The following is a 24,988-nucleotide window of genomic DNA, read 5'->3' as shown; positions in this document are numbered from 1 at the left end:
AGCCTACACGGCTTCAGGGCTTCCTGGGGCAGAGGGTCTCAGGAGACAGAGAGGGGTCGCTGGCCCGTGAGCATGCGCCGCAGGCAGAGGCTTCTGCGGTGGAGACCGCAGCGCCTGATCAGCCGCCTGTGGCGCCCAGGTCAAAGCAGGTGACCGTGGACACAACGTGTAATTACGGACCCTTAAGCAAGCAAGCAAAAATCACAAAATCCACGAGGACGCCACCGGTGCGCCTCTGGAGGCGCCCTAGCCGGGCCATCTCCCGATGGGGGCCAGAAAAGGCAGCGTGTGGGTGAAGCCGGTATCCCGGGTCAACCAGGCGCTCAGGAGGGACAGCTGTGGAGAGGGATCCGCAAGGAAGCCTGTGGGGATCCCGTCCCCTCAGGACACCCCAGACCGCTGGAGTCGGGAGCTGCACTGAGCCAGCTCAGACACCCGGACCCCTCCACTGGCGAGGTCCTCGGGCCAATTCTGAGCCGGGGCTCTTCAGAATTTAAATTAGGGATGTTCTAACCTTGCCACCCCCGCCCGCCAGCCCCGGCCCTGGACGCAGAGGTCCCCGGTGTCCCACGGCCGCTGAAGATGCTCTCTCGGTCTCCCAAGCAGGGACGCCGTTCTGTGCTCGGCTCTCGATTGCTCGCTCCTGACGGCGGCGGGCGGTGCGCGCGGCGGTTGGGGCTCTGCGCTCGAAGGGTCGAGCCTGGCCCCAGCGACCAGCGGCGCGTGCTCCACAGCGGTTCCCCGCGCCTTAGGCGGGCCGACGGCCGGCGCGGGGATGTCGAGGAGCTCGAAGGTGGTCCTGAGCCTCTCGGTGCTGCTGACGGCAGCCACGGTGGTCGGCGTGCACCTGAAGCAGCGGCAGGACCAGCAGGTCGGTGTCACGTGACCGTGTCTTCCGGGGCCCGCGCGCAGCGGCGGCCCCGGGGCCTCCTGTGGGGGTCTCCCCGCGCGGTTCCCCGGCTCCTGCCTGTGTCTGTGCGACCCCCCCACCCCACGCCTTCTGCCCGGGGCGCTGCGGGTTCCCCGCCGCCCGGAGGTCCCGCGGAGCCGGGTCCTGAGCGCTCGCGGGCAGCCTGCAGCGCCGCGGGCCTGTGGCCTCTCCCCCTGGCCGCTGCACGGTAGAAGGCGGGAAAGGGTTTCCCTTCCTGGGGGGCGCCCTCAGCGAGGTGCCGGCCCCTCCCCACCCGCAGGCCGAAGGGTGGGAGTCCACCCTGGTTTGTTTTCAGTGCTAACGATTTCATCCCGCGCTGCTGCGGGCTTCCCCGAGCACACCCTCCCTGCCTTCGGCCAGGGTAGATGGGGGGAGATAATTGCATTTTTTGGTTTGTTTAAATGAACAACTTACTGTGGTTTCTGGGGTCGATAGAGACGCCAGCCCCTAGATTTCTTATTTTTGGCGTGTTTATTTCCGGAAATATCCGTGACTGACCGCCTCCTCGGACTCCTCGCCGTTTGTATTTTGTTATTTATGTTGGCAAACTTTGAACGCTGATGTGCCAGGGCATCCTGCCGGGCACCCAGGGAACACCCAGATCGGAAGCAGCAGCTCCAGGGTCTATAAATAACTCCCAGTAGTGCTGAGTGGTGCCAGTGGGTCGCTGGTCACTTTTTAAGCGACACCTTGACAGGTGACGGGATGGAGCCTGGTTTGTCAAGGGTGGAAAGCGGTGGCCTGCACTGATCAAGGGTAAATGGCCTTCTTGATTTGCTGTCCAGTGCTTTGTACACAGAGATGAGCAAAGTGTTTGATCTCGCTGTTCACCAGCTGTGGGAATCAGAGAAGCAGGCAAGAGGGCCCGGGAGATCTTAGATATCAGAGCTTAAAATATGTGTGGTTCTGCAGGGGTAGCATTTGGAGCAGAGGCAGCAGACCCGTGGTCCTCCCCCCACCCCCCAAGGAAGAGGAAAAGATGGTGATCCCAGGAAACCTCGAGCTGGAGTGTGGTGGTTTGTCAGATGTAGTTCTTTTTTTTGTTTTGTTTTTGTTTTGCTTTTACAGGCAGAGTGGATAGTGAGAGAGAGAGACAGAGAAAGGTCTTCCTTTGCCGTTGGTTCACCCTCCAATGGCCGCGGTGGCCGGCACACCGCGCTGATCCGAAGGCAGGAGCCAGGTACTTATCCTGGTCTCCCATGGGGTGCAGGGCCCAAGGACTTGGGCCATCCTCCACTGCCTTCCCGGGCCATAGCAGAGAGCTGGCCTGGAAGAGGGGCAACCGGGATAGAATCCGGTGCCCCAACCGGGACTAGAACCCGGTGTGCAGGCGCCGCTAGGTGGAGGATTAGCCTGTTGAGCCACGGCGCCGGCCAGATGTAGTTCTGAAGTCAGCAAGGTCAAGGGTGGGAATGGGTTAGGGTGGTTCTGTAATACAACTTGATTTTTATTTTTAAAGATATTTTTTATTTATTTGAGAGAGTTACAGAGAGAAAGAGGGAGAGACAGAAAGGTCTTCCATCTGCTGGTTCACTCCCCAAAGGGCCCCAATGGCCAGAGCTGTGCTGATCTGAATCCAGGAGCCAGGAGCTTCTCCTGGGTCTCCCACGTGGGTTCAGGGGCCCAAGGACTTGGGCTGTCTTCCACTGCTTTCCCAGGTCATAGCAGAGAGCTGGATCAGAAGAGCAGCTGGGATTAGAACTGGCGCTCATATGGGATGCCGGCGCTTCAGGCCGGGGCTTTAACCCTCTGTGCCACAGCACCGGCCCTTGATGGCCTTTGTTTAAAAAAATGTTTTTGAAGACTTACTTATTTATTTGGAAGTCAGAGCAGCACAGAGAGAGGGAGAGAGATCTTCCACCCTCTGCTTCACTCCCCAAGGGCCATCGTCCACTGCTTTACCAGGAGCATTAGCAGAGAGCTGGATCATAAGTGAAGCCGGGCCAGCACTGTGGTACAGTGGGTTAAGTAAGCCAGCCACTGCCTGCAGTGCTGCATCCCATATGGATGCCAGTTCGAGTCCTAGCTGCTCCACTTCTGATCAGGCTCTCTGCTATGGCCTGGGAAAGCAATGGAAGATGGCCCAAGTCTTGGTCCCCTGCAGCCACGTGGGAGACCTGGAAGAAGCTCCTGGCTTCCATCTGGCCAAGCCCTGGCTGTTTCGTCCATTTATAGAGTGAACCAGTGGATGGAGGATCTCTCTCTCTCTCTCCCTCTCTCACCCTCTCTCTCCCTCTCTCTCCCTCCCCCACTCCCTCACCTTCTCTCACTGTAATTCTGCCTTTCAAAAAAAAATGGAGCAGTTGGGGCTTGAATCAGCACTCTGATGTGGGATGTTGGTGTTGCAAGCAATGCTTAACTTGCCAAGCCACAACACTGACTTCGGCCTTTTTATTTTTTTTTTTCTCTGCTAGTAGCATTCCTTTTCCCTCCCTACTTTTCTCTGTTATATAATTATTAATTTTGTATAATTTTTACCATTTCACTTTTCTGACTAGAAAAGCTGATTCTTGTATTAATTGTTCAGACTAATATTTTTTCTTCTGGTGTTTATTATTCAAGCTAGGATGATTGCTAAGGGGAAAGTAGTTCACAGTATTACTGTAGCAACTCATCAAGTTTTAAATATATCATATATTGGTTAAACTTTTTAAATGCAACATAGTGCCAGTTTTTTCTTTTTTGTTATTCCCACTAAATTTTCTGTACTAGGTGTTCAGGAATTTCTTTAAAAGTGGTACAAATTCATTTCAGTAATAAAATAGCACACCACCAAATTTATTTGGTGGTTTATTACATTTTACATTTGTACAGAAAGTTAAAATAGTAATTGGGTATCTGTTTTAAGTGTATTTTGCTAACACTGTTATTTGGATTTGAAAGGCATCAGGGTGGGAACACCTGTTCGGGGTGTTACTGAAATCTGTTTCCTATGTTTTTAGAGGCTTCGTGACGGAGTGATCCGAGACATCGAGAGGCAAAATCGGAAAAAAGAAAACATTCGTCTTTTGGGAGAACAGATTATTTTGACTGAGCAACTTGAAGCAGAAAGAGAGAAGATTTTACTGGAAAAAGGCTCTCAGAAAACGTGATTTGAAATGATGGTGAAATGTTGGAAGGACAGCGTGCAGTGTGTGTGTTTATGGAGAATAGCTTAAGGACCTTTTTTTGGTCATTGTCCTTGTAAACTTATCCAATAGAGGATAATGGATCATATAATCTACAGTGCTGCTGTAAAAATTCCTTCTGTCTGAATGAAGAAGCCGTGGGCGGGTGCCCTCCTTGAGGAGCTTCTGTCTCTGTGGGAGCGCATGTCAGCTCAGCGTTCAGAGCTTAGGATTGCAGCTGAGAAGCACTCCTGAACCTGTGAGAAGGAAGGGATGGATAGCAACATCCACCTGAGTAGTTTGATAAGTCGACACGACGATGAAGCCACGAGGACGTCCACCTCGGAGGGGCTGGAGGAGGGGGAGGTCGAGGGGGAGACGCTCCTGATTGTCGAATCAGAGGATCAGGCATCCGTGGACCTGTCTCATGACCAGAGTGGGGATTCCCTCAACAGCGACGAAGGAGATGTGTCCTGGATGGAGGAGCAACTGTCCTACTTCTGCGACAAGTGCCAGAAATGGATACCAGCCAGTAAGGAGCTTCTCCATTGCTTTGATTTGTCAATTCCCATGCGAGGGTTTCTTTTTCCAGGCTAGGAAAGAAACATGAATGTAAAATAGACCTAAATGAAAGGATAATTATCATATTATTTAGTTGATCAACCACAAACTTACATAAAATGAAGGTGCCCTTGAATTAATAAAAGTTATTGTCAACCTCTTTCACATGGTTAAATTAGTACTCTTAATAGTAAACTAGTAAAAATTGGAAAATTGTAAATCCTGTGTTAATGAATTAGCCACATTTTTCTAACTTTTGTGACCAAATCTAATCCCATTGTAGATTTCTTTGTTTTTTGTTTAAAGATTTATTTTATTTTGAAAGAGCTACAGAGAGGGTGGGCTGGCGCCGTGGCTCACTTGGTTAATCCTCTGCCTGTGGCACCAGCATCCCATGTGGGCACCGAGTTCTAGTCCCAGTTGCTCCTCTTCCAGTCCAACTCTCTGCTGTGGCCCAGGAAGGCAGTGGAGGATGGGCCAAGTGCTTGGGCCCTGCACCCGCATGGGAGACCAGGAAGAAGCACCTGGCTCCTGGCTTCGGATCAGCGCAGTTCTGGCTGTAGCGACCATTTGGGGGTAAATCAACAGAAGGAAGACCTTTCTCTCTGTCTCTCTCTCTCACTGTCTATAACTCTACCTGTCAAATAAAAAAAAAAAGTAAATCAAAATGATCTGCAGGAAGAGTCAAAGACTATGAGGAAGGGGTAGGTGTGGAGGGGAGATTTTTCAGAAACAAAAGGAAGTGAAGGGAGGGGGGCTTGGTGTCGAGAACCCCTCACGTAGGAGGCACCAAAACACCAGCACTGTGGTGCTGAGCTCAGAAGGAACTCGCAGCCAGTCCATCAGAGCCCCCTGTCTGCCTGAGACGCGCCACACACTGGCCCGGGATTTACTCGGGCAGCAGACACACTAGAAGATGTCCAAGAACAAGGTCTCAGCGTCTCCTCCAGGTGCTCTGCCTGCTCCTGGGTGCACTGTCTATAACTCTAGCTGTCAAATTAAAAAAAAAAAAAAGAAAGAAAGAAAGAGCTACAGAGAGGGAAAGAGAGAGCTCTTCCATCTGCTGATTCACTCCGCAGATGGCCACAACCATGAGGGCTGGGCCAGGCTGAAGCTGGGAGCCAGGAGCTTCCTCTGGTTTCCCACGTCGGTTGCAGGGACCCAGACACTTAAGCCATCTTTGCTGCTTTTCTCAGGCCATTAGCAGGGAACTGGGTCAGAAGTAGAGCAATTGTTAGAAGAACTGGTGCCCATTTGGGATGCCAGCCTTGAAGGTGGCAGCTTTACCAGCTGCACCACAACACATTATAGATTAAAGTTCAAGTTCTTAAAAAGTACCCTGTTAATATTTAACTATGGGCTGGCGCCGCGGCTCAACAGGCTAATCCTCCGCCTTGCGGCGCCAGCACACCGGGTTCTAGCCCTGGTCGGGGCGCCAGATTCTGTCCCGGTTGCCCCTCTTCTAGGCCAGCTCTCTGCTGTGGCCCGGGAGTGCAGTGGAGGATGGCCTAAATGCTTGGGCCCTGCACCCCATGGGAGACCAGGATAAGTACCTGGCTCCTGCCTTCGGATCAGTGCGGTGCGCCAGCCGCAGCGCGCTGGCCGCCGCGACCATTAGAGGGTGAACCAACTGCAAAGGAAGACCTTTCTCTCTGTCTCTCTCACTGTCCACTCTGCTTGTCCAAAAAAAAAAAAAATTTATGTGGAAAATGACTGCTGTTGTGTGCTACAGCTCAGCATGAGCAGGTTAAAGACGCTTGTGCCCCTTTCCTGGGATTGTCTTGTTTCTTACCTTCTGGCCTGCCCCCATCTGCCAGCAAGAGGCAGGCACATGTGCTCCCAGGTTGCTTCATTCTGAGCTTTGCCAGCCATCATGTGATTCGTACCCAACAGGACTGGGCCATTAGGCAAGGGCTTGGAAGAGCCGTAGGTACTGGAGGAATGCTTTTGCAATAGAATTCATAACAGACAAATTTATATGTACGAAGGGTCTTTGAACAGTTATGGAAAACTCATATTATGGAAAAGCGGTACCTGGATCTCAAAACTGTTTTGCACCCAAATAAACTTACCTTTTAATTCCATTTTCCTCGAGCTTTCTGAAGTACCCTTGTGCATGATTGTGAAGTGGGCCATTTTCTGGGATTTGGAAATGTTTTTTGTTAAAATGGGTTCAGCTATTCCAATTAATAGTTGCCATTTGTGAGGTAATGGAGGCATTTTCACAGAAAACATGCCTGGAATGTGCTGCTTACTACTGGCTGTTGCTTCTGAGCTGTCCCTAGGGATTCAGGGTTCTGCTGAGCGGCTCTCCCTGTCCTTGCAGGATCAGTGTCTCGCTGCTCTCGTGGCCAGGCCCCTGCTGTCTCCCTCGGTTTCTCCGTCCCCACACACAGTCAGAGAGAGAGCTTTGGGCGAGCTTTTCGTCCTCCACCAGCAGGACTTTCTTGTCCCAAGGACGTGGCCTGTCCTGTGTCTGCTCTGCGGTCTGTGTGCCCTCCCCTGCATACACAGGCTCGCCCCTTCACCGGGCCAGCTTCGAGTTCTCCCTCAGGTGCTCCTGGGACCCACCCCTGTCTTTCTAGCTCTCCTGTCTTCTTATTGGGTTGGACACCCTGTATTGTGCCCTCACACTGCCCTGTGGTGTGCATCACACTCCACTCCTGTGTCTTCATGTCACCTGGGGACTGTTAGACAGGCTGAGGGCCAGGCGCTGCTCCAGAGATGGGTTCTTTTTGTCTGGGGTAGATCCAGGCACGTTAGGAGAAGCAGAAGGCAGCTTCCCGGTGACTTTGAGGAACGGAGAGTGGAGAGCCGCCCTGCTTGTGTGACTGCCTGTCTCCTACGCAGGCCCCACCACAGGTTTGTAAACCCGTGAGGACAGCTCCCATGCCTGTCTTGCACATTGTATTCCTCATTCCTCCCCCAGTCCCTGGCATGCAGTGGGAGCTCCGATTTTTTTTTTTTTTTTTTTGAAAAAATATATGAAGGGACCTGCCAGTTAGAGCAATAATACCTGCTTTTCCTGTACCTCTCTCCTAAAACTTAAGGGACCACAGATCCTGGAGGGCATACGCTATCTTTCTCTTCTCCCTTCCCCACTCCCACCCTGCTATTGGGGGTTGTCTGAAAGGAAGAAAGCAAACCCACAGCCTGGAAACCCTGGAACCTGGCTGCTCCACTGATGAACCCCTCGGGTGCCGCTGCCGTGGGTACACCTGTGATGTGACTTTCTGTTTTCCTCCTAGGTCAGCTGAGGGAGCAGCTCAGTTACCTCAAGGGGGATAATTTTTTTAGGTTTACTTGTTCAGATTGCTCAGCAGATGGCAAGGAGCAGTACGAGAGGCTGAAGCTGACGTGGCAGCAGGTGAGTACAGAGCTGTCCTATGCCGTCCCAAGGCTGACCTGACCCCCGAGGAGTTGGTTGGTGTGAATGTCTGGAGCCAGGAGCTTCCGGATGAGCTTTTGAGTGATTTTGAAGGACACTTTTAGTAATTTCACAATGGAAATTTGGTACTGACTCTGTAGAGAGAGAAGCCCTTGATGAAAAATGCTTGCTATTCACCTGGTGAATTGGGTTTGAAATTCTTGAAAAATTTCATGTGTGGTTTATATGTAAACCAAGTAATGAGGTTCACATTTTTCTGGTATCCATTTTTAGAACAATGAAACTAATTTTTTTAGGTAGATGTGATGATGACTACATTGGAAATTACTGCATTTGCAAGAACAGTGTTGACAACAGAAATCAATATAACCTAGCTTTTCTGCATTTGAACTCAAGATGTTTGAGTCATTGTTGTTCAATGAATACCTATGTATACTTTCACCCATCACCATAGCCAACACCCCAGTCCAACTGTAGCTTAAACAATTGCTTTTTACTGATCTCTGGGTTGTATTAAATTTTTCTATATTAATTGTATATGGTAAGGCACCAACATATAAATAGTCTTTAAGTAAAAAAAAAAAAAAAGGCATGAATTACACATTAATTGGTTTTCATGTTCACTCAGTCCACCAAAACTGAGTGCCTGTAATGAACCAAGCCTAGAAAAACTACTCTGATAATGAAATAGATGAGTCTCCTGTCCCCAGTTGGCTGACAGTCAACAACTGTTTATTTTAGGTAATGAGCAGATAAACAAGGTAATTACCCGCAGCACTTTTTGCTTTGAAGGAAATGGGTAATGGGAAAGATATTAGATAGATTATACTATTTTAGTTACTGACAGTGTTCCTTATAAATTGTAGTTGCTATAGTAGCTTTAGTCTATTATCTTAATGATCCATGCTTTATTAGGACAGCTTGGGAAATCTGCCAGTGGTGAGTATAGGAAACTTTTTTCCAACTTCCTTGGAAATACATACATATATTTTTATATATATGTATAATGGGATATTTTTCTCAAAGTGTGCCTAAGATCTAGGCAACGTTGTTCTTGTACAAAGGAAATTAAAAAAATGCATAGAAAATGAATTTTACAAAACACTGAATTTTAAACATTTTTTTCCACCAGAATAAACTTATCATCTAATTGCTTTCCCATGATCTTTTTGAAGTACCTTCGTATGTGAATTTAACTTTGAGTCATGAGATACCTCCTATACACAGAGGAGGGCTAGAAATAGCACACCCTTGCCCCTGAGGTGAACAGTGAATACGTCTTTCTGGGACACTCTGGACATCTGAAAGTGGACAGAGGTCATTCTGTAATTTTCTGAAAGCATTTATTAAGCAATAAATGTTTAAAGATTGTGAAATACACGTAACATAAAATTTACCATTTCAACGTACAGTCCAGTAAAGTGCATTCACGTTGTTATGTAACCATCACCACCATCCGTCTCCAGAGTTTTGTTTCCAAACTGAATTGCCGTACCTCTTAAGCAATAGCTCCCTGTGAATATTAACCGCCTTAAGGCTGATGTTTGTGGGCTGATAGAGACTGGATGGCAAGATAAGTGGAAAACATTTGGAAAATCTGTCCACGGGGCAAGTTGTGTGGTAGACTGCCTGCAAGCATTACAAGGTGAAGGAGGAGGGAATTGGAACTCTGAGTAGTAGTACGTCCTCTGAGTGGTAAAGTCACATGTCTCCTTGTCCAGCCGTTGAGATTATAGGCTGTGAAAAGAGATCCCGGGGCGTTACTGCAGTTCGCTGGCTAACAAGAGCTTCGGCATGTTCCTGCATAAGGAATCTCAATGGATTCTTTTCAAGATTCTGAGTCCTCTTTTCCGTTTCATTGGCCTAATACAAACCATGATTCTTATTTGATTGAAAACGTAGTTTTGAATAGCTTGTGTAGATTTTGCTCACCTAAAATCACATGTAAGACATCCATATAAATACAGATGCCGAGAGAAATGTCCGGAAGGACGGTATCTGAAATACTGAAAGTGATTATTTCTTGGTTGTAGATTTCCAATGGTTTTTGGCTTTCTCTTTGCCCTTTTCTGTATTATTGAAGCCTTCTACAATGAGCATATATAAACTTAGATTTCTGGAATATACTTCCTCATCCGGGGCCATGGATTCCTCATCTATTTGGTTAGTTTTCCCCTTGAGCTGTGGGAGAGAGTGTGTTGGTGCCCCCTGAGACTGGACTGAGCAGCCAGCCTTCCAGTTCTCTGTCCCTTACCTAATACAAAGTTCACTTAAAGAACAGTTTCCCTAGCTAAAAATGGCTCAGTCCTTGAGGAAATGACATCTAGCATTATTGTTGGCACTGAAATTCTGAGAGTTGTTTTTGTGCTCTAAAAAGCATAGAAAAGTATATGTGCCTGGGGTGATTTTCAGACTATTTAGTGAAATGCTGGCTGGAATAGCACCTGGAACCTCCCGCTGGCCAGTAGTCGGCCCTTTACCTTGGGCTGCGTCACACCTGGCGTGGGCATGCTTGGGGACTGTGCCTGTGGTCAGCTGACACAGAGGCAGCCCCATGGTAACCATCAGTTCAGCCACACATGAGCCCTGCGTATTTGACACCGCAGGAACAGTGCACGTGAGTGAGTGGATTAGTGGTGTCTAATGGAAGCCACGAAGAAAGTGGGATTCTGCACTGAGAGTAGTCCCAGATGTTATCCTGCCCTTGTCCACACCCCGCTTCCCCGTCATTCCCCCACGGAATGTAGAACTGACACTGCCCAGTGACACTGCTGTCCCAGCCCTGGTGCTTTGTGTTTTAGGTTGTCATGTTGGCGATGTACAATTTGTCTCTGGAAGGAAGTGGACGTCAAGGTTACTTCCGGTGGAAAGAAGATATCTGCGCTTTCATTGAGAAACATTGGACGTTTTTACTAGGGAATAGGTAATGTAATTTTTAAAATATCCTGTACTTGGAGGTGGGCGATTAGTGCGGTGGTGAAGACTGTGCCTGGGACACCCCCATTCCATATCAGAGTGCCTGTTGGGTTCTAGTGCAGCTCTGCTTCTGATCCAGCTTCCTGCTGATATGTGCCCTGGGAGGCAGCAGATGAGGGCTCAAGTACTTGGGTCCCTGCCACCCACAATAGGCGACCTGGATTGAGTTCCATCCTCTTGCCTATGGCCTGGCTGTTGTGGGCATTTGGGAAGTGGACCAGCAGATGTGTTCTTTGTTTCAAGTTGTCATGTTGGCAATGTACAACTTATACATTTCTCTCTTTCTGTCTCTGTCTCTCTTCCTTTCAAATAAATTATTAAAGACAAAATACACTCATATACTTGGGCTGGTACTGTGACACAGTAGGTTAAGCTGCTGCTTGGAATACCAGCATCCTGTATCAGAGTGTTGGTTTGAGTCCTAGCTGCTCTGTTTCCAATCCAGCTTCCTGCTAATGCTCCTGGGAAGGCAAGTTCTTGGGCTCCTGCCACCCATGTGGGAAACCCAGATGGAATTCCTAGCTCCTGGCTTCTACCTGACCCAGACCTGGCTGTTGCTGCCATTTTGAGAGTAAACCAGTGGATGGAATATCTCTGTCTCTCCCTGCCTGTCACTTTGTGCTTAAAATAAGTAAATCTTTTTCTTTTCAAATTTTTAAAAAGATTTATTTATTTGCTTGAGAGGCATTGTTACAGAGAGAGAGAGAGAGAGAGAGAATGAATCTTCCATCTACTGATTTCAATCCTCAAATGGCTACAACGGCTGGAACTGAGCCGGGAGCCAGGAGCTTCTTCCAGGTCTTCCACGTGGGTGCAGGGGCCCAAGCACTTGGGCCATCATCCACTGCTTTCTAAGCCTATAATAGAGAGAGCTGGCTCAGAAGAACAGCTGGGACTAAAAACGGCACCCATATGGGATGCTAGTGCTGCAGATGGATGCTTAACCTACTATGCCATAGCGCTTGACCATCAAAAAAATAAATCTTTCAAAAAAAAAAAAACTTGAAGAAGGAAGATATAAATAACAAAGTATATAAGATAGGAGACTGCTTAATGTAGTTCCTTACTTACTTGTGGCAGCTACAAAGAATTTTTGAATTCCAGAAAATGTTTTTACTTATTAAAATTAACACAACTTGTTTATGAAGAGTCAAAGTAGAGGTGTGGCTCTCCATACGTCTCCCATTCTGCTTGTAGAGGAAAAGACTGGTTTCTGCTGAGTGTGATATTTTTGAAGATAGTCTTAGGATGTTAAAAGTTGAGGAAGAGTTTGATTAAATAGGGGTTTTCAAGAGTTGGATGCTTATTTAATTTGAGGAGATGGAATTATTATGTCATTTTCTTAGAAGAAAACTAACAGCAGGTATTGGCTGCAGCATGGTTCTTAACTAACAGTCGTGTGTTCTCAGTGCTTATTTGTATCACTCTGGAAGGCAGGCGCTCTTTGCTGTTACTTTGCTTCCATGACTGTTCTTTGATTTCGCTGGTGAGCCCCACTCCTTGGTGGCTGCTGCGGGGATGAGCATCAGACTTAGGAACACACAGACATTGAGACCACGCAGTAAGAGTCTGGATGGCTCTAACAAGATTGTCATTGCTGTTAGGGCCTAGAGAGTTTGCTACTCCATTGGTGAATTTTGCTTGAGAGTCTGAGTGTTGTTAGTTGTTGTCCGAGTCCAGTGTAAGATTCATAAACCTCGCATGATGAGATCATTGTAGACGTGACGAAGGCTGTGACCACTTCAGGTCACAGTAGGGAATCGTCCCTGTCCTCACTTGGAGTGCTCCGCAGCCTGTTTGCTCAAGTGCTGAGCAGTCACAGCTCTGCTTATGTTACGGAGAGGGTAGGGAGGGCAGCCGAGAGCAAGCTGGAGGAAAAAATAGCACCAGCGTGTTTTTCCTGAAGGGATTTCCCAAAGGCTGTTGAGTAGTGCTAGGAAGGGAATTGACGCTGTTACTGGTTCTATCTCATACAAAAAGGAAATGTAGTCTTAGTTTAATGATTTAGTGCTATTTATAGAACTTAATATACCCTGTTTATATGGGGAAAATGGTAAAATTAGATCTTGGGATTTTCATGGTCTCTGATTGCTGTTCTGTAAAGTGAATTGTATTCTGGAATAAATTGGGCTTACACTGCCTGTTTTTAAGGCTGTTGCTGGATTTTAACAAGTTAACTTGTTTCTTTATTTCTAGAATGTGATCTGAGGGGAATCAGCTAAGGCTTTTTGTTCTTTTTAACATTCTAGTGAAAAGCATTAATACCTCTCCAGCTTCTGTATGGTTTAACCATTAAACTAGCGTTTCTGGCCTTACTGGTGAATCACCTGAATTACTATTTACTTAATCTTCTATTTAAATCAAGTTACTTTTAAAAAAATAATGCATTAGGAAAAAAACCTCCACATCACCTCGGGCAAGTGGGAACATATTATTTACTGTAAATAGAATGTTTGAGGAGATGGGATTATTATGTCCTTATAATCATACTGCAAAGAAAGCAGTGTTGTTCGGTTTTAACTGTGTCATGGCAGGCAAAGGCCGTCAAGACTGGCTTCCCCGGTCAGAAGGAGCTGGCAGTGTTAGGATTTAAAGCAAAGAACTTGCTCCCTGATCTGAGTGGAGGAGAAAAATGGGATTAGAAATCACCTTGTGATTCCTTGCCCCAGTGTGATCCTTCACTTAGGGAACTCTGCTTCAAACCTCAGTGACTGGAAAAGTCCCTGGAACCGCTCACCAAGGGGTCATCACGTGCTGGGCATCTCCATGGGTGAACATTAATAGGCTCCCTGCACCTGGACGAGCAGTCTGTGATGGGCACTTAGGTCAACATTTTTAGAGCTACTGAGAATTTTTTTTAATATTTACTTATTTGAAAGGCAGAGATACAGAGAGAGAAGAAAGAGAAATATTCCATCCCCTGGTTCATTCCCCTAAATGGCTACAACACTCTGGGCTAGGCCAAAGCCAGGAGCCAGAAGCTTCCTCTGGGTCTCCCATGTCAGGGCAGATGCCCAAGGACTTGAGCCATCTTCTGCTGCCCTCCCAGGCACATTAGCAGAGAGCAGGATTGGAAGTGGAGCAGCCAGGATTTGAGCTGGTACCCTTATGGGATGTCAGCATCGCAGGCGGCGATTTTAATGACTAGATCACAATGCCAGCCCCTATTGAGAAATTTAATTGCTATACATAGGACAGGTTTTTGATTCTTTATTTTTTTTTAGGGAAAGGAATGTTTTATTTTATTTATTTATTCTAATTTTTTAAATTATTTTTTTGAAAGGCAGAGTTAGACAGTGAGAGAGAGAGAAAGGTCTTCCTTTTTTCCGTTGGTTCACCCCCCAAATGGCCGCTACAGTCGGCACGCTGCAGCCGGCGCGCTGCGCTGATCCAAAGCCAGGAGCCAGGTGCTTCCTCCTGGTCTCCCATGCGGGTGCAGGGCCCAAGCACTTGGGCCATCCTCCACTGCCTTCCCCGGCCACAGCAGAGAGCTGGACTGGAAGAGGAGCAACTGGGACAGAATCCGGCGCTCCGACCGGGACTAGAACCTGGTGTGCCGGCGCCGCAGGCGGAGGATTAGCCAAGTGAGCCGTGGTGCTGGCTTATTTATTTATTTTAAAGATGTATTTATTTATTTGAAAGGCAGAATTTCAGAGAGGCAGAGGCAGAGAGAGAGGTCTTCTATCTGCTGGTTCACTCCCCAAATGGCTGCAATGGCCAGAGCTGAGCCAATCCAAAGCCAGGAGCCAGGAGCTTCCTCTGGGTCTCCCACACGGGTACAGGGGCCCAAGGACTTAGGCCATCTTTTACTGCTTTCCCAGGCCATAGCAGAGAGCTGGATCAGAAGAGGAGCAGCCGAGACTCAAACCGACACCCATATGGAATGCCAGCACTGCAGGCGGCAGCTTTACCCATCATGCCACAGCGCCAGCCTCAGGTTTTAAATTCTGAAAGATTTTAGCCGTCTTCACTGCTGCAGGATCCAAAAGAACAGTGTACTGTGTGATGAAGTTCTAAATTTGAATACCTCAGCTATTTGTAAACAGCTTAAAGTTTATAAAGGCTTATTTAGGGCTAGCGTATTTAGTGCTAACCTAATTTATGTGTCATAGAAACAAAAAGTACATGAAAGGTTAATTACTACAGACTAATTGCCATTGAGTGTGTGATCATTTAATCTGCTTTTACAGTCCTAGTTTTATAGTTTTGATTGGTGAAGAATAGTTTGAATGCTTTCTTCTATTAGCATACTTTACTGATTTTAAGATACATAATTTTTTAGGTTTTGACATCCCTGAGAGCTGGATACATCATATAATTCATGTCACAATTTAGTTGTAGCTCATTTTTTATTTATACATAAAAGGGTATATTGTGAAGTTAACGGATTTCAGATTTGGTGGACTGTGGTAGGTCACATTCATAGTATTTACATTCACAAAACTGTGCCCAGGAAGATGGCAGAGTAAGAAGCACCAGGAATGTCTCCCCACCCAGGCAGCAGTCACACTGGCAGAAATCTGTCTGTGGCTGTTTCAGAGCTCTGGAGTCTAAAGAAGGCTTGCAACGTCCAGGGAAATGCTTGGACAGTAAATTGGGTTAATTTTGGCCAGTTTCACCCCGCCCCAGCAACCCCAGCACAGGGAGCTATGTATGTGTTCTTGCAGCAGCTTGCACAACCTCTTGCAGGTTCCAGTGTGGGCCAAAACCCTGTCCTCCACATACTGGGGATTTGTGCTCTGGCTACTGGCTGCTGCTTCTTATCACAGAAATGCAAACAGGCAACAGCCATTACCTTTGCATCTCCCCCCATTATTATAAAACTGGGTAAAGGAATTGAATAGATGTTTTTCCAAGGAAGATATAAAAATGGCCTTTGGGGCTGGTGTTGTGGCATGCAGGTAAAGCCACCTCCTGCGATTCTGGCACCCCATATGGTTGCCAGTTTGTGTCCCAGCTGCTCTATTTCCCATCCAACTCCCTGCTACTGTGCCTGGGAAAGCAGTGGAAGATGGCCCAAGTGCTTCGGCCCCTGCCACCCACATGAGAGAACAGGAAGAAGCTCCTGGTTCCTGGCTTTGGCCTGACCCAGCCCTGGCCATTGCCGCCATTTGGGAAGTTAATTAGCACCGATAGGAGATCTCTCTGTCTCCCTAACTCTGCCTTTCAAATAAATAAATAAATCTTTAATAAATAAAATGGTCATTGAGCACATGAAGAGATGCTCAAAACTGCTAATTGTTAGGGAAATACAATTCAAAACTGTGACACTACTCAAACCCATTAGGATGGCTGCTATTTAAAAAAAAAAAAAAAAAAAAAAAACCAAAAAATGAAAACCAAGGGCTCAGCGTTGTGGCATAGCCAGTTAAGTCACTGCCTGCAACACTCGCATCCCATACGGGCATAGATTCATGTTTTCAGCTGCTCCCTACCAATGTACCTGGTATAGCAGCAGAAGATGACTGGAGTCCATGGGCCCCTGCCATCCACGTCACAAACCCCAATGGGGTTCCAGGCTCCTGGCTTTGGCCTGACCCAGTCCCAGCTATTGCAGTTTATCTGAGGGGTGGACCAGCAGAAGGAAGCTCTCTCTAACTGCCTTTCAAATAAATAAATATAGGCCAGCGCTGTGGTGTAGTAGGCTAAGCTTCCACCCGCAGTGCTGGCATCCCTTATGGCGCCAGTTCATGTCCTGCCTGCTCCTCTTCTGATCCAGCTCTCTGCGATGGCCTGGGAAACTAATGGAAGATGGTCCACATGCTTGGACCCCTGCACACATGTGGGAGACCCGGAAGAAGACCCAGAAGGTTTCAGATCAGGCCAGCTCCAGCCTTTGAGGCCATTTGGGGAGTGAACCAGCAGATGGAAGACCTCTCTTTCTGTCTCTCCCTCTCTGTAACTCTCAAATAAATAAATAAATCTTAAAAAAAAAATATTGATTTATGAAGAGGGGGACAGATAGAGAGATCTGACATCCAGTGGTTCACTCCCCAAATGGCTGTAATGGCAGTGTTGGGCCAAACCCCAGGAGCCCAGAATTCCATCTGGGTCTCCCACATGGATGGAAGGGCCCCACTGACTCGGGCCATCTTCTGCTGCTTCCACAGGCCTGTTATCAGGGAGCTGGATCTGAAGTAGAGCAGCTGGGACTCGAAGTGCTCATACAAGTTGTCGATGTCATAGACAGTGGCTTAATGTGTTTTGCCAAAATGCTGGCCCCTTAATAAATAAATCTTAAAAAAAAAAAAAAACTGTTGATAAGAATGTGGAGAAATTAGAAACTTTGGGCACTGTTGATGGGAATGTAAAATCATTACAACCATTGTGGTAGTTCCTCAAAATGTTAGAAATATTATTATATGATCTATTAATTCCACTTCCGGATATATACTCCAAATAATTGAGAGCAGGGTATTGCAGAGATATTTGTATGTCCTAAAAGCAGCATTATTCACAATAGCTAAAATGTGGAAGCAACAAAAGAGTCCACTAACCTATAAAGTGGTCTGTCCACACATGGAGCACTGTTCAGACTTAAAAAGTAAGGAAGATCTGGCACAGGCCGCAGTGTGGATAAACCTTGAGGACGTTTTCTTGAGAGAAATAAGCCAGTCACAGGAATATTGTATGATTCCACCTACAGAGGGACTTTCAGAACTGAAACTCATAGCTACAGAAAGCGTGCCAGCAGTTTTTTCCAACTGTGAGTTTGACCTTTTTGTGAAAAACTCTTTGAGGGTTTCTAGTAATTGATTTATGTTTTCAGGTGGAAATAGAACAGTTGCCTTTGAAACACTTTGCAGCGGGAGGAACCTGAATGGCTGGCATTTTGCATGTTTTGTTTTGCTGTGTGTGCTCTGTGTTTATGAAACACACCGGGTAGTCTTATTCTCACTGTAGTACTTCAGGGTAAGTAGGAGCACACCGAGAGATCACCCAGCTTTGAGCTGTTACATCAGCTGAACTGTTTACCAGGGCCAACCACGAGCTTTTATCACAAAATGCTCACTCTTGTTTGGTTGAGTTCTTGAGAACTGTGCTTCATTCACATATAAAAGCACTACAAGCTAATTAAATAGTAATAATTAATACTTAATCGTGGTTGTGATAAGTGTTTTATGTGCTTTGAGTCACTTCATTTAAATCCTCATAGCAACCCTGTGAGGAAAGTCCAGTTGTGCAGAAGAAGAAACTGAGGCAGATGGGAGGTTGTGGAGCCAAGATCTGAAGCCAGGCAGACCCCAAATCTCTCTCCAGACCCCCGTGCTCTGCCTCCAGCAGGCTAGAAGACAGAGTCTGTGTAGGGTGTACCTTCTAGACAGCGGTCCAGATGAATTGCCAACCATTGTTAATTCTCTCACTTTTTAGGAAAAAGACTTCAACGTGGTGGAGCACAGTAGCGGGTTGCCTCAGTGTGGGAAGTCCCATGTACTTCCGTTCAGGGGCTCAGGAGTTTGGAGAGCCAGGATGGTGGAAACTTGTTCACAACAAGCCCCCGACAATGAAACCCGAAGGAGAGAAGCTGTCTGCCTCTACTCTGAAAGTAAAAGGTACTGCTTGCTGTAAGAATAGTGCAAAAGGTGCTGGTGGGCAGAGCCTAGCAGGTGCCAGCTCGGGAGACAGCCGGGCACTCCCAGGCTCTGCTCAGGTGCCTCTGGAGCTCTGGAGACACTTGTGTCTGCTTTGCAGCTTCTACACACATACTGTGTAGAAAATGCCACCATTAGGCTGGCGCCGTGGCTCACTAGGCTGATCCTCCGCCTGCGGCGCCGGCACCCCGGGTTCTAGTCCCAGTTGGGGCGCTGGATTCTGTCCCAGTTGCTCCTCTTCCAGTCCAGCTCTCTGCTGTGGCCCGAGAAGGCAGTGGAGGATGGCCCAAGTGCTTGGGCCCTGCACCCCATGGAAGACCAGGAAGAAGCACCTGGCTCCTGGCTTCGGATCAGCGCAGTGCACCAGCCGTGGCTGCCATTTGGGGGGTGAACCAACGGCAAAGGAAGACCTTTCTCTCTGTCTCTCTCTCTCTCACTGTCTAACTCTGCCTGTCAAAAAAAAAAAAAAAAAAGAAAAGAAAAGAAAAGAAAATGCCACCATTCCCTAATCAAGTCACCATTTTATAAATCTCCTTTGATACCTGATTTTATAAATCTCCTTTGATACCTGATTTTATAAATCTCCTTTGATACCTGAAAGGTTCTGTGTCTTCATTTTCAATCTTGATTCTATTTTTCAACTCTTTATTGTGGACGTGTTAAAACATACAAAGGTGGGAGAGTACTGAGTTTCCGAGCGTCTCTCCCTTCACGCAGCTGTTAACTCCCGACATTCTCCTTATATCCAGACTCCAGTGCTTTCCTTCAGCCTTTCTCCTTCCCCACTCTTGGGTAATCTAGAAACAAATCCCAGGCATCAGCATTTTATTTTTAAATATTTCAGTATTATATCTAAGAGAAAAGGATTCTTTCCTTTGTGCAGTCTAATCATAATACCATTTTTCACTTTAAAAATATTAACAGTAATTCCTTATTATCACACATCGATGTTTTCACTTACAAGTTTTTAATGAGCTTTAAAATTTTTTAAATGTGATTGGGGTAAATGAGCTAATGCTGAGGAGTACAAGGTCTGAGAGTGTCCCTTCCTGCCCCCGCACGAGGTTTCTCTGCCCAGAATAACCACTTTTGTCTCTTCAGAATGTTTTTAGAAATATCTCTGCATTGTTAAGCATTTTCTCATTTTCAGAAGAGCATAAGCGGACTCGTAGACTCATCCTTGTTCTCCATTTCCCCCCACCTGCCAGCATATGGTAGTCCAGCAATACGTGCAGACCTGCCTGGCCGTGACCTTATCAGACCAATCCTGTACTGATGGACATGGTGCTGGCTGTTGCTGTTTTTGTTGTTCTAAACAGTGTGTCAGCTGTACAGATTTGCGTCCCTGTGCGAGATGTGCTACAGTTGCTGGGTCAGAGGGTGTCTTTGCTGGCAGTTTTGAGCAGTATTGCCAAGCTCCCCTCTGGAGAGCTGCAGTAAGAGGTGTACCTTATTAAAAGGTCGCCAGAGTGCCCACGACCCCATACTCTGGCTGAACATCAGCCTGCAGTGGCCACCACTGTAGAAGTCGGGAAGAGGCCGTGTTGAGTTGTCTAAATACGCACAACTTCTTTGTCTTTAGGAGACAGCTAAGTCTGTGCTTTAGGACATTCATTGAACATTTCTCTCTCCTGAACACAATAAGAGATTAGCAAAGAGAAGTTGAGTCGTCCTTTTGATGTTTATTGTTTTCTGCCAGCCTCAAAACCCACCTTAGATCCCATCATTACTGTGGAGGGACTTAGAAAACGAGCCAGTCGGAATCCTGTGGAATCTGCCATGGAATTAAAGGAGAAGAGGTCGCGGACTCAGGAAGCCAAAGATATCAGAAGAGCCCAGAAGGAGGCGGCCGGCTTCCTGGACAGGAGCACGTCTTCCACGCCTGTCAAATTCATTAGCCGGGGCCGCAGGCCGGACGTGATTCTCGAGAAGGGAGAAGTGATAGACTTTTCCTCCTTGAGCTCCTCTGACCGCACCCCTCTGACCAGCCCGTCTCCTTCCCCCTCTCTGGATTTCTCGGCCCCCGGCACGCCCGCCTCTCACTCTGCAACGCCCAGCTTGTTGTCAGAAGCAGATCTGATTCCCGATGTGATGCCACCGCAAGCCTTGTTTCACGGTAAGACTTCCCAGGCCTACGTCTTCTGTTGTGTGTGTGTCGGGGTTCGTGACAAAGCATGAGAGGTTTCGCCTCGTGGGCTGAGTGTCTTGACGGCACTGTTCTGTACTTTGCACAGATGATGATGAGATGGAAGGGGATGGCGTCATAGACCCTGGGATGGAGTACGTCCCACCCCCTGCGGGGTCTGCCTCTGCGGGGCCCATGGGCAGGAGGAAGGTCAGAGGCCTGGAGCAGATAAAACAGGAGGTGGAGAGTGAGGAGGAGAAGCCGGATAGGATGGACCTGGACAGCGAAGACACGGAGTCAAACACATCCTTGCAGACGCGGGCTCGGGAGAAGCGGAAGCCGCAGCTGGAGAAGGACTCGAAGCCCAGAGGCCCCAAGTACACGCCCGTGAGCATCTACGAGGAGAAGCTGCTGCTCCGGAGACTGGAAGCCTGTCCCAGCGCAGTCGCTATGACTCCCGAAGCTCGGAGGCTCAAGCGGAAACTGATTGTCAGACAAGCCAAAAGGGATAGGGGCTTACCACTCTTTGACTTGGATCAAGTTGTTAATGCTGCTCTCCTGTTGGTGGATGGGATTTATGGAGCCAAAGAAGGAGGCGTGTCCCGGCTCCCAACTGGACAAGCCACGTACCGGACCACCTGTCAGGACTTCAGAATCCTCGACCGATACCAGGTGAGTGCGCACGTGCTGTGAAACTGCTGTGGCTGGAGGGGAGGAGGCAGGCAGCAGTGAACAGCTGTGCTGTGACATCTCACCTCGTGAGTAATCTGGGGAGGGAGGAAAATACAAATATCCCTTGAGATGTCTGGGTGTTTCTTTTCCATGGGCATTTATGACCTAACCTAGACCTTTTCTTTGTACGTCCCCGTCTCTGAAGGCACCTGTACCTGATTGGTGTCGTGATTTTGATTGACAGATTTATTGAGGCCATACAGCGACCAGACATTGTTGGGTTGTTATCTGCAGGTGTGTGAACACTTGTGTAGTTAGGGCACAAAATGGGGAAATAGCAGCCAAGCCATCAGTGTGGGGTCAGCAGTGCTCAAAGGCTGTTCCATGCACCCCAGGTTCTGAGACTGCTCCCAGGAACAAGTAATTTCACTCCAGAATCGTCAGCATAAGCCCTCCCCCAGTAGGAGTGAGAGAGGTCTTCGTGAGCACTCGCTACTAACCAGCCTTTTTGAGTTTTGCTAATTGGGTGGTTTTTATTTGCATTTCTTCGATTACGGGCGAGGCTGAACATTTTCCATGTTTTCTGGTTGTTTGTCCGTCTGTGAACTGCTGACTAGAGTCTGCACATTTTGCCGTCTTCTCTGGCAGCTGCCGGGGGCTCCTCTCATCACAGCGTTCTGAGATTACTCAACCGTGTACCCTGTGTGGGACTTCTCTTCCGTTGTGGGGCTGGGCAGTTAGAGCATGGGCCCTTTGAATCCGAAACTCCTGAGTTCTGGAAGGTGTTCTCGGCTTCCTGTCTTCTGTTCCCTCTGTCCTCTCTTTAGACCTGCCCTGTATGGATACTGGGCTCTGTAGGCCAGAGATGGGCAGGACGAGATGGTGAACACCACAGAGCAGCCCCCTCAGCTCTGTGGTTATGATGGGTATGGCCCTGTTCTGTGAAACTTGATTCCTAGCAAGGGATACTGAGCGCGATTTGGCCTGTGGGCTGATTTGCCAAGACCTCTACTCTAGGTAGATCCTCTTCATTTCTTTTTTCAACTCCTTTCCTGGAAAGCGTTAACCTGTTTGCCTGCATTCTAGGAGCCAACTGGGAAGGGGCCTGGAGCTCGCGCCTCAGTGGGTAAATCTCTCCCTCTCCAGACAGTCCAGTCTTCTGCCTGGGGAGGGAAGTACTGAGCCTCTCGGGCCATCACCCTCCTGCCTACTCTGGATGCCAGCACTCGACGTCTCTTACTGAGACCTGCTTGTGGCCGTGTTTCACAAATCGCCCTGACCCCGGGCTGTCTTCCCGCACAGCCTTAGACATTAGTTTTGTTTTAAAGATTTATTTATTTTATCTGAAAGGCAGAGCCACAGAGAGAGACGGAGACAGAGACAGAGACACAGAGATCGTCCATCTGCTTGTTTGCTCCTCAGATGGCCTCAGTGGAGCTGGACCGATCTGAAAGCAGGAGCCAGGAGCCTCTGCCAGGTCTCCCATGTGGGTGCAGGGGTCTAAGGATTTGGGCCATCCTCTGCTGTTTTCCCAGACACATTAGCAGGAAGCTGGGTCAGAAGTGCGTCAGCCAGCGCTCAAACTGGCACCCACATGGGATACCGGCACTGCAGGCGGTGTCTTTACCCACTATGCCATAGCGCTGGCCCCAGCCTTAGACTTTGGATTTCTTCTGCGTCGTTTGCTGCTTATTCGTGTGCTTTTGTTACAGCCCTGTTTATCTCTGGTGTATTCTTGTGGATTTGTTTTTTAATCTTTGTGTTCTATGTTTTTACCTGTGAAGTGTGTCACACCAGTAGAAGCAGGCTCAGACATAGGGTTATATGTGAATGCCGGTGTGTTCATCTTCTGGGTTAAGGTATAGTGCGACTGACTCCTTAGAAGTGCTCATGTACGTGTTCAGCTCTTCCCAGAGGGAGCCATGCTCTGGCTTGTAGTATGAATTACTCTGCTTTTCAAACATGTGTATCCCTAAACAGTATGCTTTTCATTAAAGAAAACAAAGATAAAACAAAAAAGCTGAGTGGCAAGCCCAAGTCTAGCTGTGTAAGGAAATCGCCACTGTTAGCTGAAGGCTTCTGGGAGGAGGTGAGGTGGACAGTCTTCTGGGTCACTTTGTGAATTGAAATGTGCTTTCCCCACCCCTAAGGATTTGTTGACTTCCCAGCCCCTGGGGCCAATGAATGTGACATACATGCCTTACAGTATGAGCTAAGATAGATAGTCCTGTTATGTGGTATGATCCCGTATTCCCGTCTGACTGATACCTTTCTGAAGAGAAGAGACGCAGAGACAGACCCGCGTGTGGAGATGGAGGCAGAGGCTAGACTTGGTGTCTAAAAACCAAGGAACACCAAGGATCACACAACAGCGAAAGCTGAGAGAAGGACGTGCAGCAAATTCCGCCCTGCCGTGCAGGCCCTGACGATAGGTCTCCGCTGTTCTCTGACACGCAGCTTGTGGTCCCGTCTCTGTGGGCTCTATAGCCACAGATTGAGCCAGTCACAGGCTGGAAATATTTGAGAAATAGAAAGTTGTGTCTGTACTGAACACGTGCAGACTTTCTTGCTTGTCCTTCTTCCCTAAACAATCCAGTGCTACTATTCACATAGCATTTACAGTGTATGAGGCACTGTAAGGAATCTAGACATCACCTAAAGTATATGGAAGGAGCCGCGTAGTACTATACAGTTACTGTGCCGTGTCATATAAGGGACCGGAGCATCCGTGAATTTTGGTCTTCAGAGGGAAGGAGGGCCCTGTAGCCAATTCCCTGTGTATAACAAGGGAGTGACTGCACTTCCAGACCCCCTGGCTTCAGCTCCTGTGAGCCCCACGTGTGGAAGTGAGCGTTCAAGGTCATGAAGAAGACCTGGGCCCCTCCCCAGCATGAGCATCAGACAGGGCTGTCGTGTGCGCCTTGGAATGCTGCAGGAATCTGAGCAGAGCTGGGAGGGCCTCTGTGTTTCCTGCCTGAGCTTGGCTTCTGTCCAGTTTGCCGGAGGTCGGAGCAGTCATCTACAGAGTGATCGTCTTCCGCTGATCCAGGGAGCGGGTGTGAAGGGGCCGTATACAGGAGGCTCACAGCACATGGCTGGTACAAGCTGAGCACAGCCAGAGATGACTGTGGGCCTTGACTCCTTAGGTTTGAAAAGTGGTTGACGGCCACAGAACTGAGTGATGACAGCCTCATTGTCACTTGAGTTGTCCCTGTCCAGGCTGTACTGCCCCTGTGTATGAAACTTAGCGGTGGCCCCAGGATCTCCCCTCTTGTGTGTACAATCTCCTGTTCTCCCGTGGTCCGGAAGCCCATCCTTAACAGCTTCCTGAGAAAGGCTACCTGGCAGGTAAAATTTGAGACTACATGTCTGAAAAGGCCTTGACTTGAAAATCCCAGGCCAGCACTGGGTTAAGTGGAAAACCAACTTAACCCCACCCTGGAAGCCCGTGGACCAAGGTGCAGCGCTTTCAAGTTCTGAGGGGGATGGGTGGAACCTGGGATCCGGTGCACAGCCACATTATCTGAGTCCTCAGCAGAGGGCACCCAGTCCCTGCCTCTGGGCATCCCCTTGCGGGTGGGTCTGACTCCCCGAGGGAACTCTTCCAGCCTCAGGACCTGGTTGCCCTGTGGGGGA

At 48.2% G+C, this 24,988-nt stretch overlaps 2 protein-coding genes across 6 annotated transcripts in view; both read left to right on the top strand.

Moving 5' to 3' along the window:
- The first annotated feature begins 733 nt into the window (after positions 1 to 733).
- On the top strand, positions 734 to 4,030 carry LOC133768881 (protein PET117 homolog, mitochondrial). The gene is made up of 2 exons (XM_062203820.1): positions 734 to 871; positions 3,874 to 4,030. The coding sequence occupies exons 1-2, from the start codon at positions 776 to 778 to the stop codon at positions 4,021 to 4,023; spliced, it is 246 nt and encodes an 81-aa protein (XP_062059804.1). The 5' UTR covers positions 734 to 775; the 3' UTR covers positions 4,024 to 4,030.
- A 281-nt stretch (positions 4,031 to 4,311) lies between these two features.
- KAT14 (lysine acetyltransferase 14) overlaps positions 4,312 to 24,988 on the top strand; it is a 48,647-nt gene continuing 27,970 nt past the window's right edge. For all 5 annotated transcript variants that reach the window (XM_062203819.1, XM_062203817.1, XM_062203816.1 and 2 more), the window contains exons 1-6: positions 4,312 to 4,570; positions 7,848 to 7,966; positions 10,789 to 10,910; positions 18,335 to 18,516; positions 20,255 to 20,671; positions 20,790 to 21,352. In XM_062203819.1, the coding sequence (XP_062059803.1) occupies positions 4,312 to 4,570; positions 7,848 to 7,966; positions 10,789 to 10,910; positions 18,335 to 18,516; positions 20,255 to 20,671; positions 20,790 to 21,352 (1,662 nt within the window). The remainder of the gene's footprint in view (positions 4,571 to 7,847; positions 7,967 to 10,788; positions 10,911 to 18,334; positions 18,517 to 20,254; positions 20,672 to 20,789; positions 21,353 to 24,988) is intronic.

Source organism: Lepus europaeus, chromosome 10 (genome assembly GCF_033115175.1).
Source record: "Lepus europaeus isolate LE1 chromosome 10, mLepTim1.pri, whole genome shotgun sequence".
Lineage (NCBI taxonomy): Eukaryota > Metazoa > Chordata > Mammalia > Lagomorpha > Leporidae > Lepus > Lepus europaeus.
This window is presented reverse-complemented; position numbering and strand designations above follow the sequence as displayed.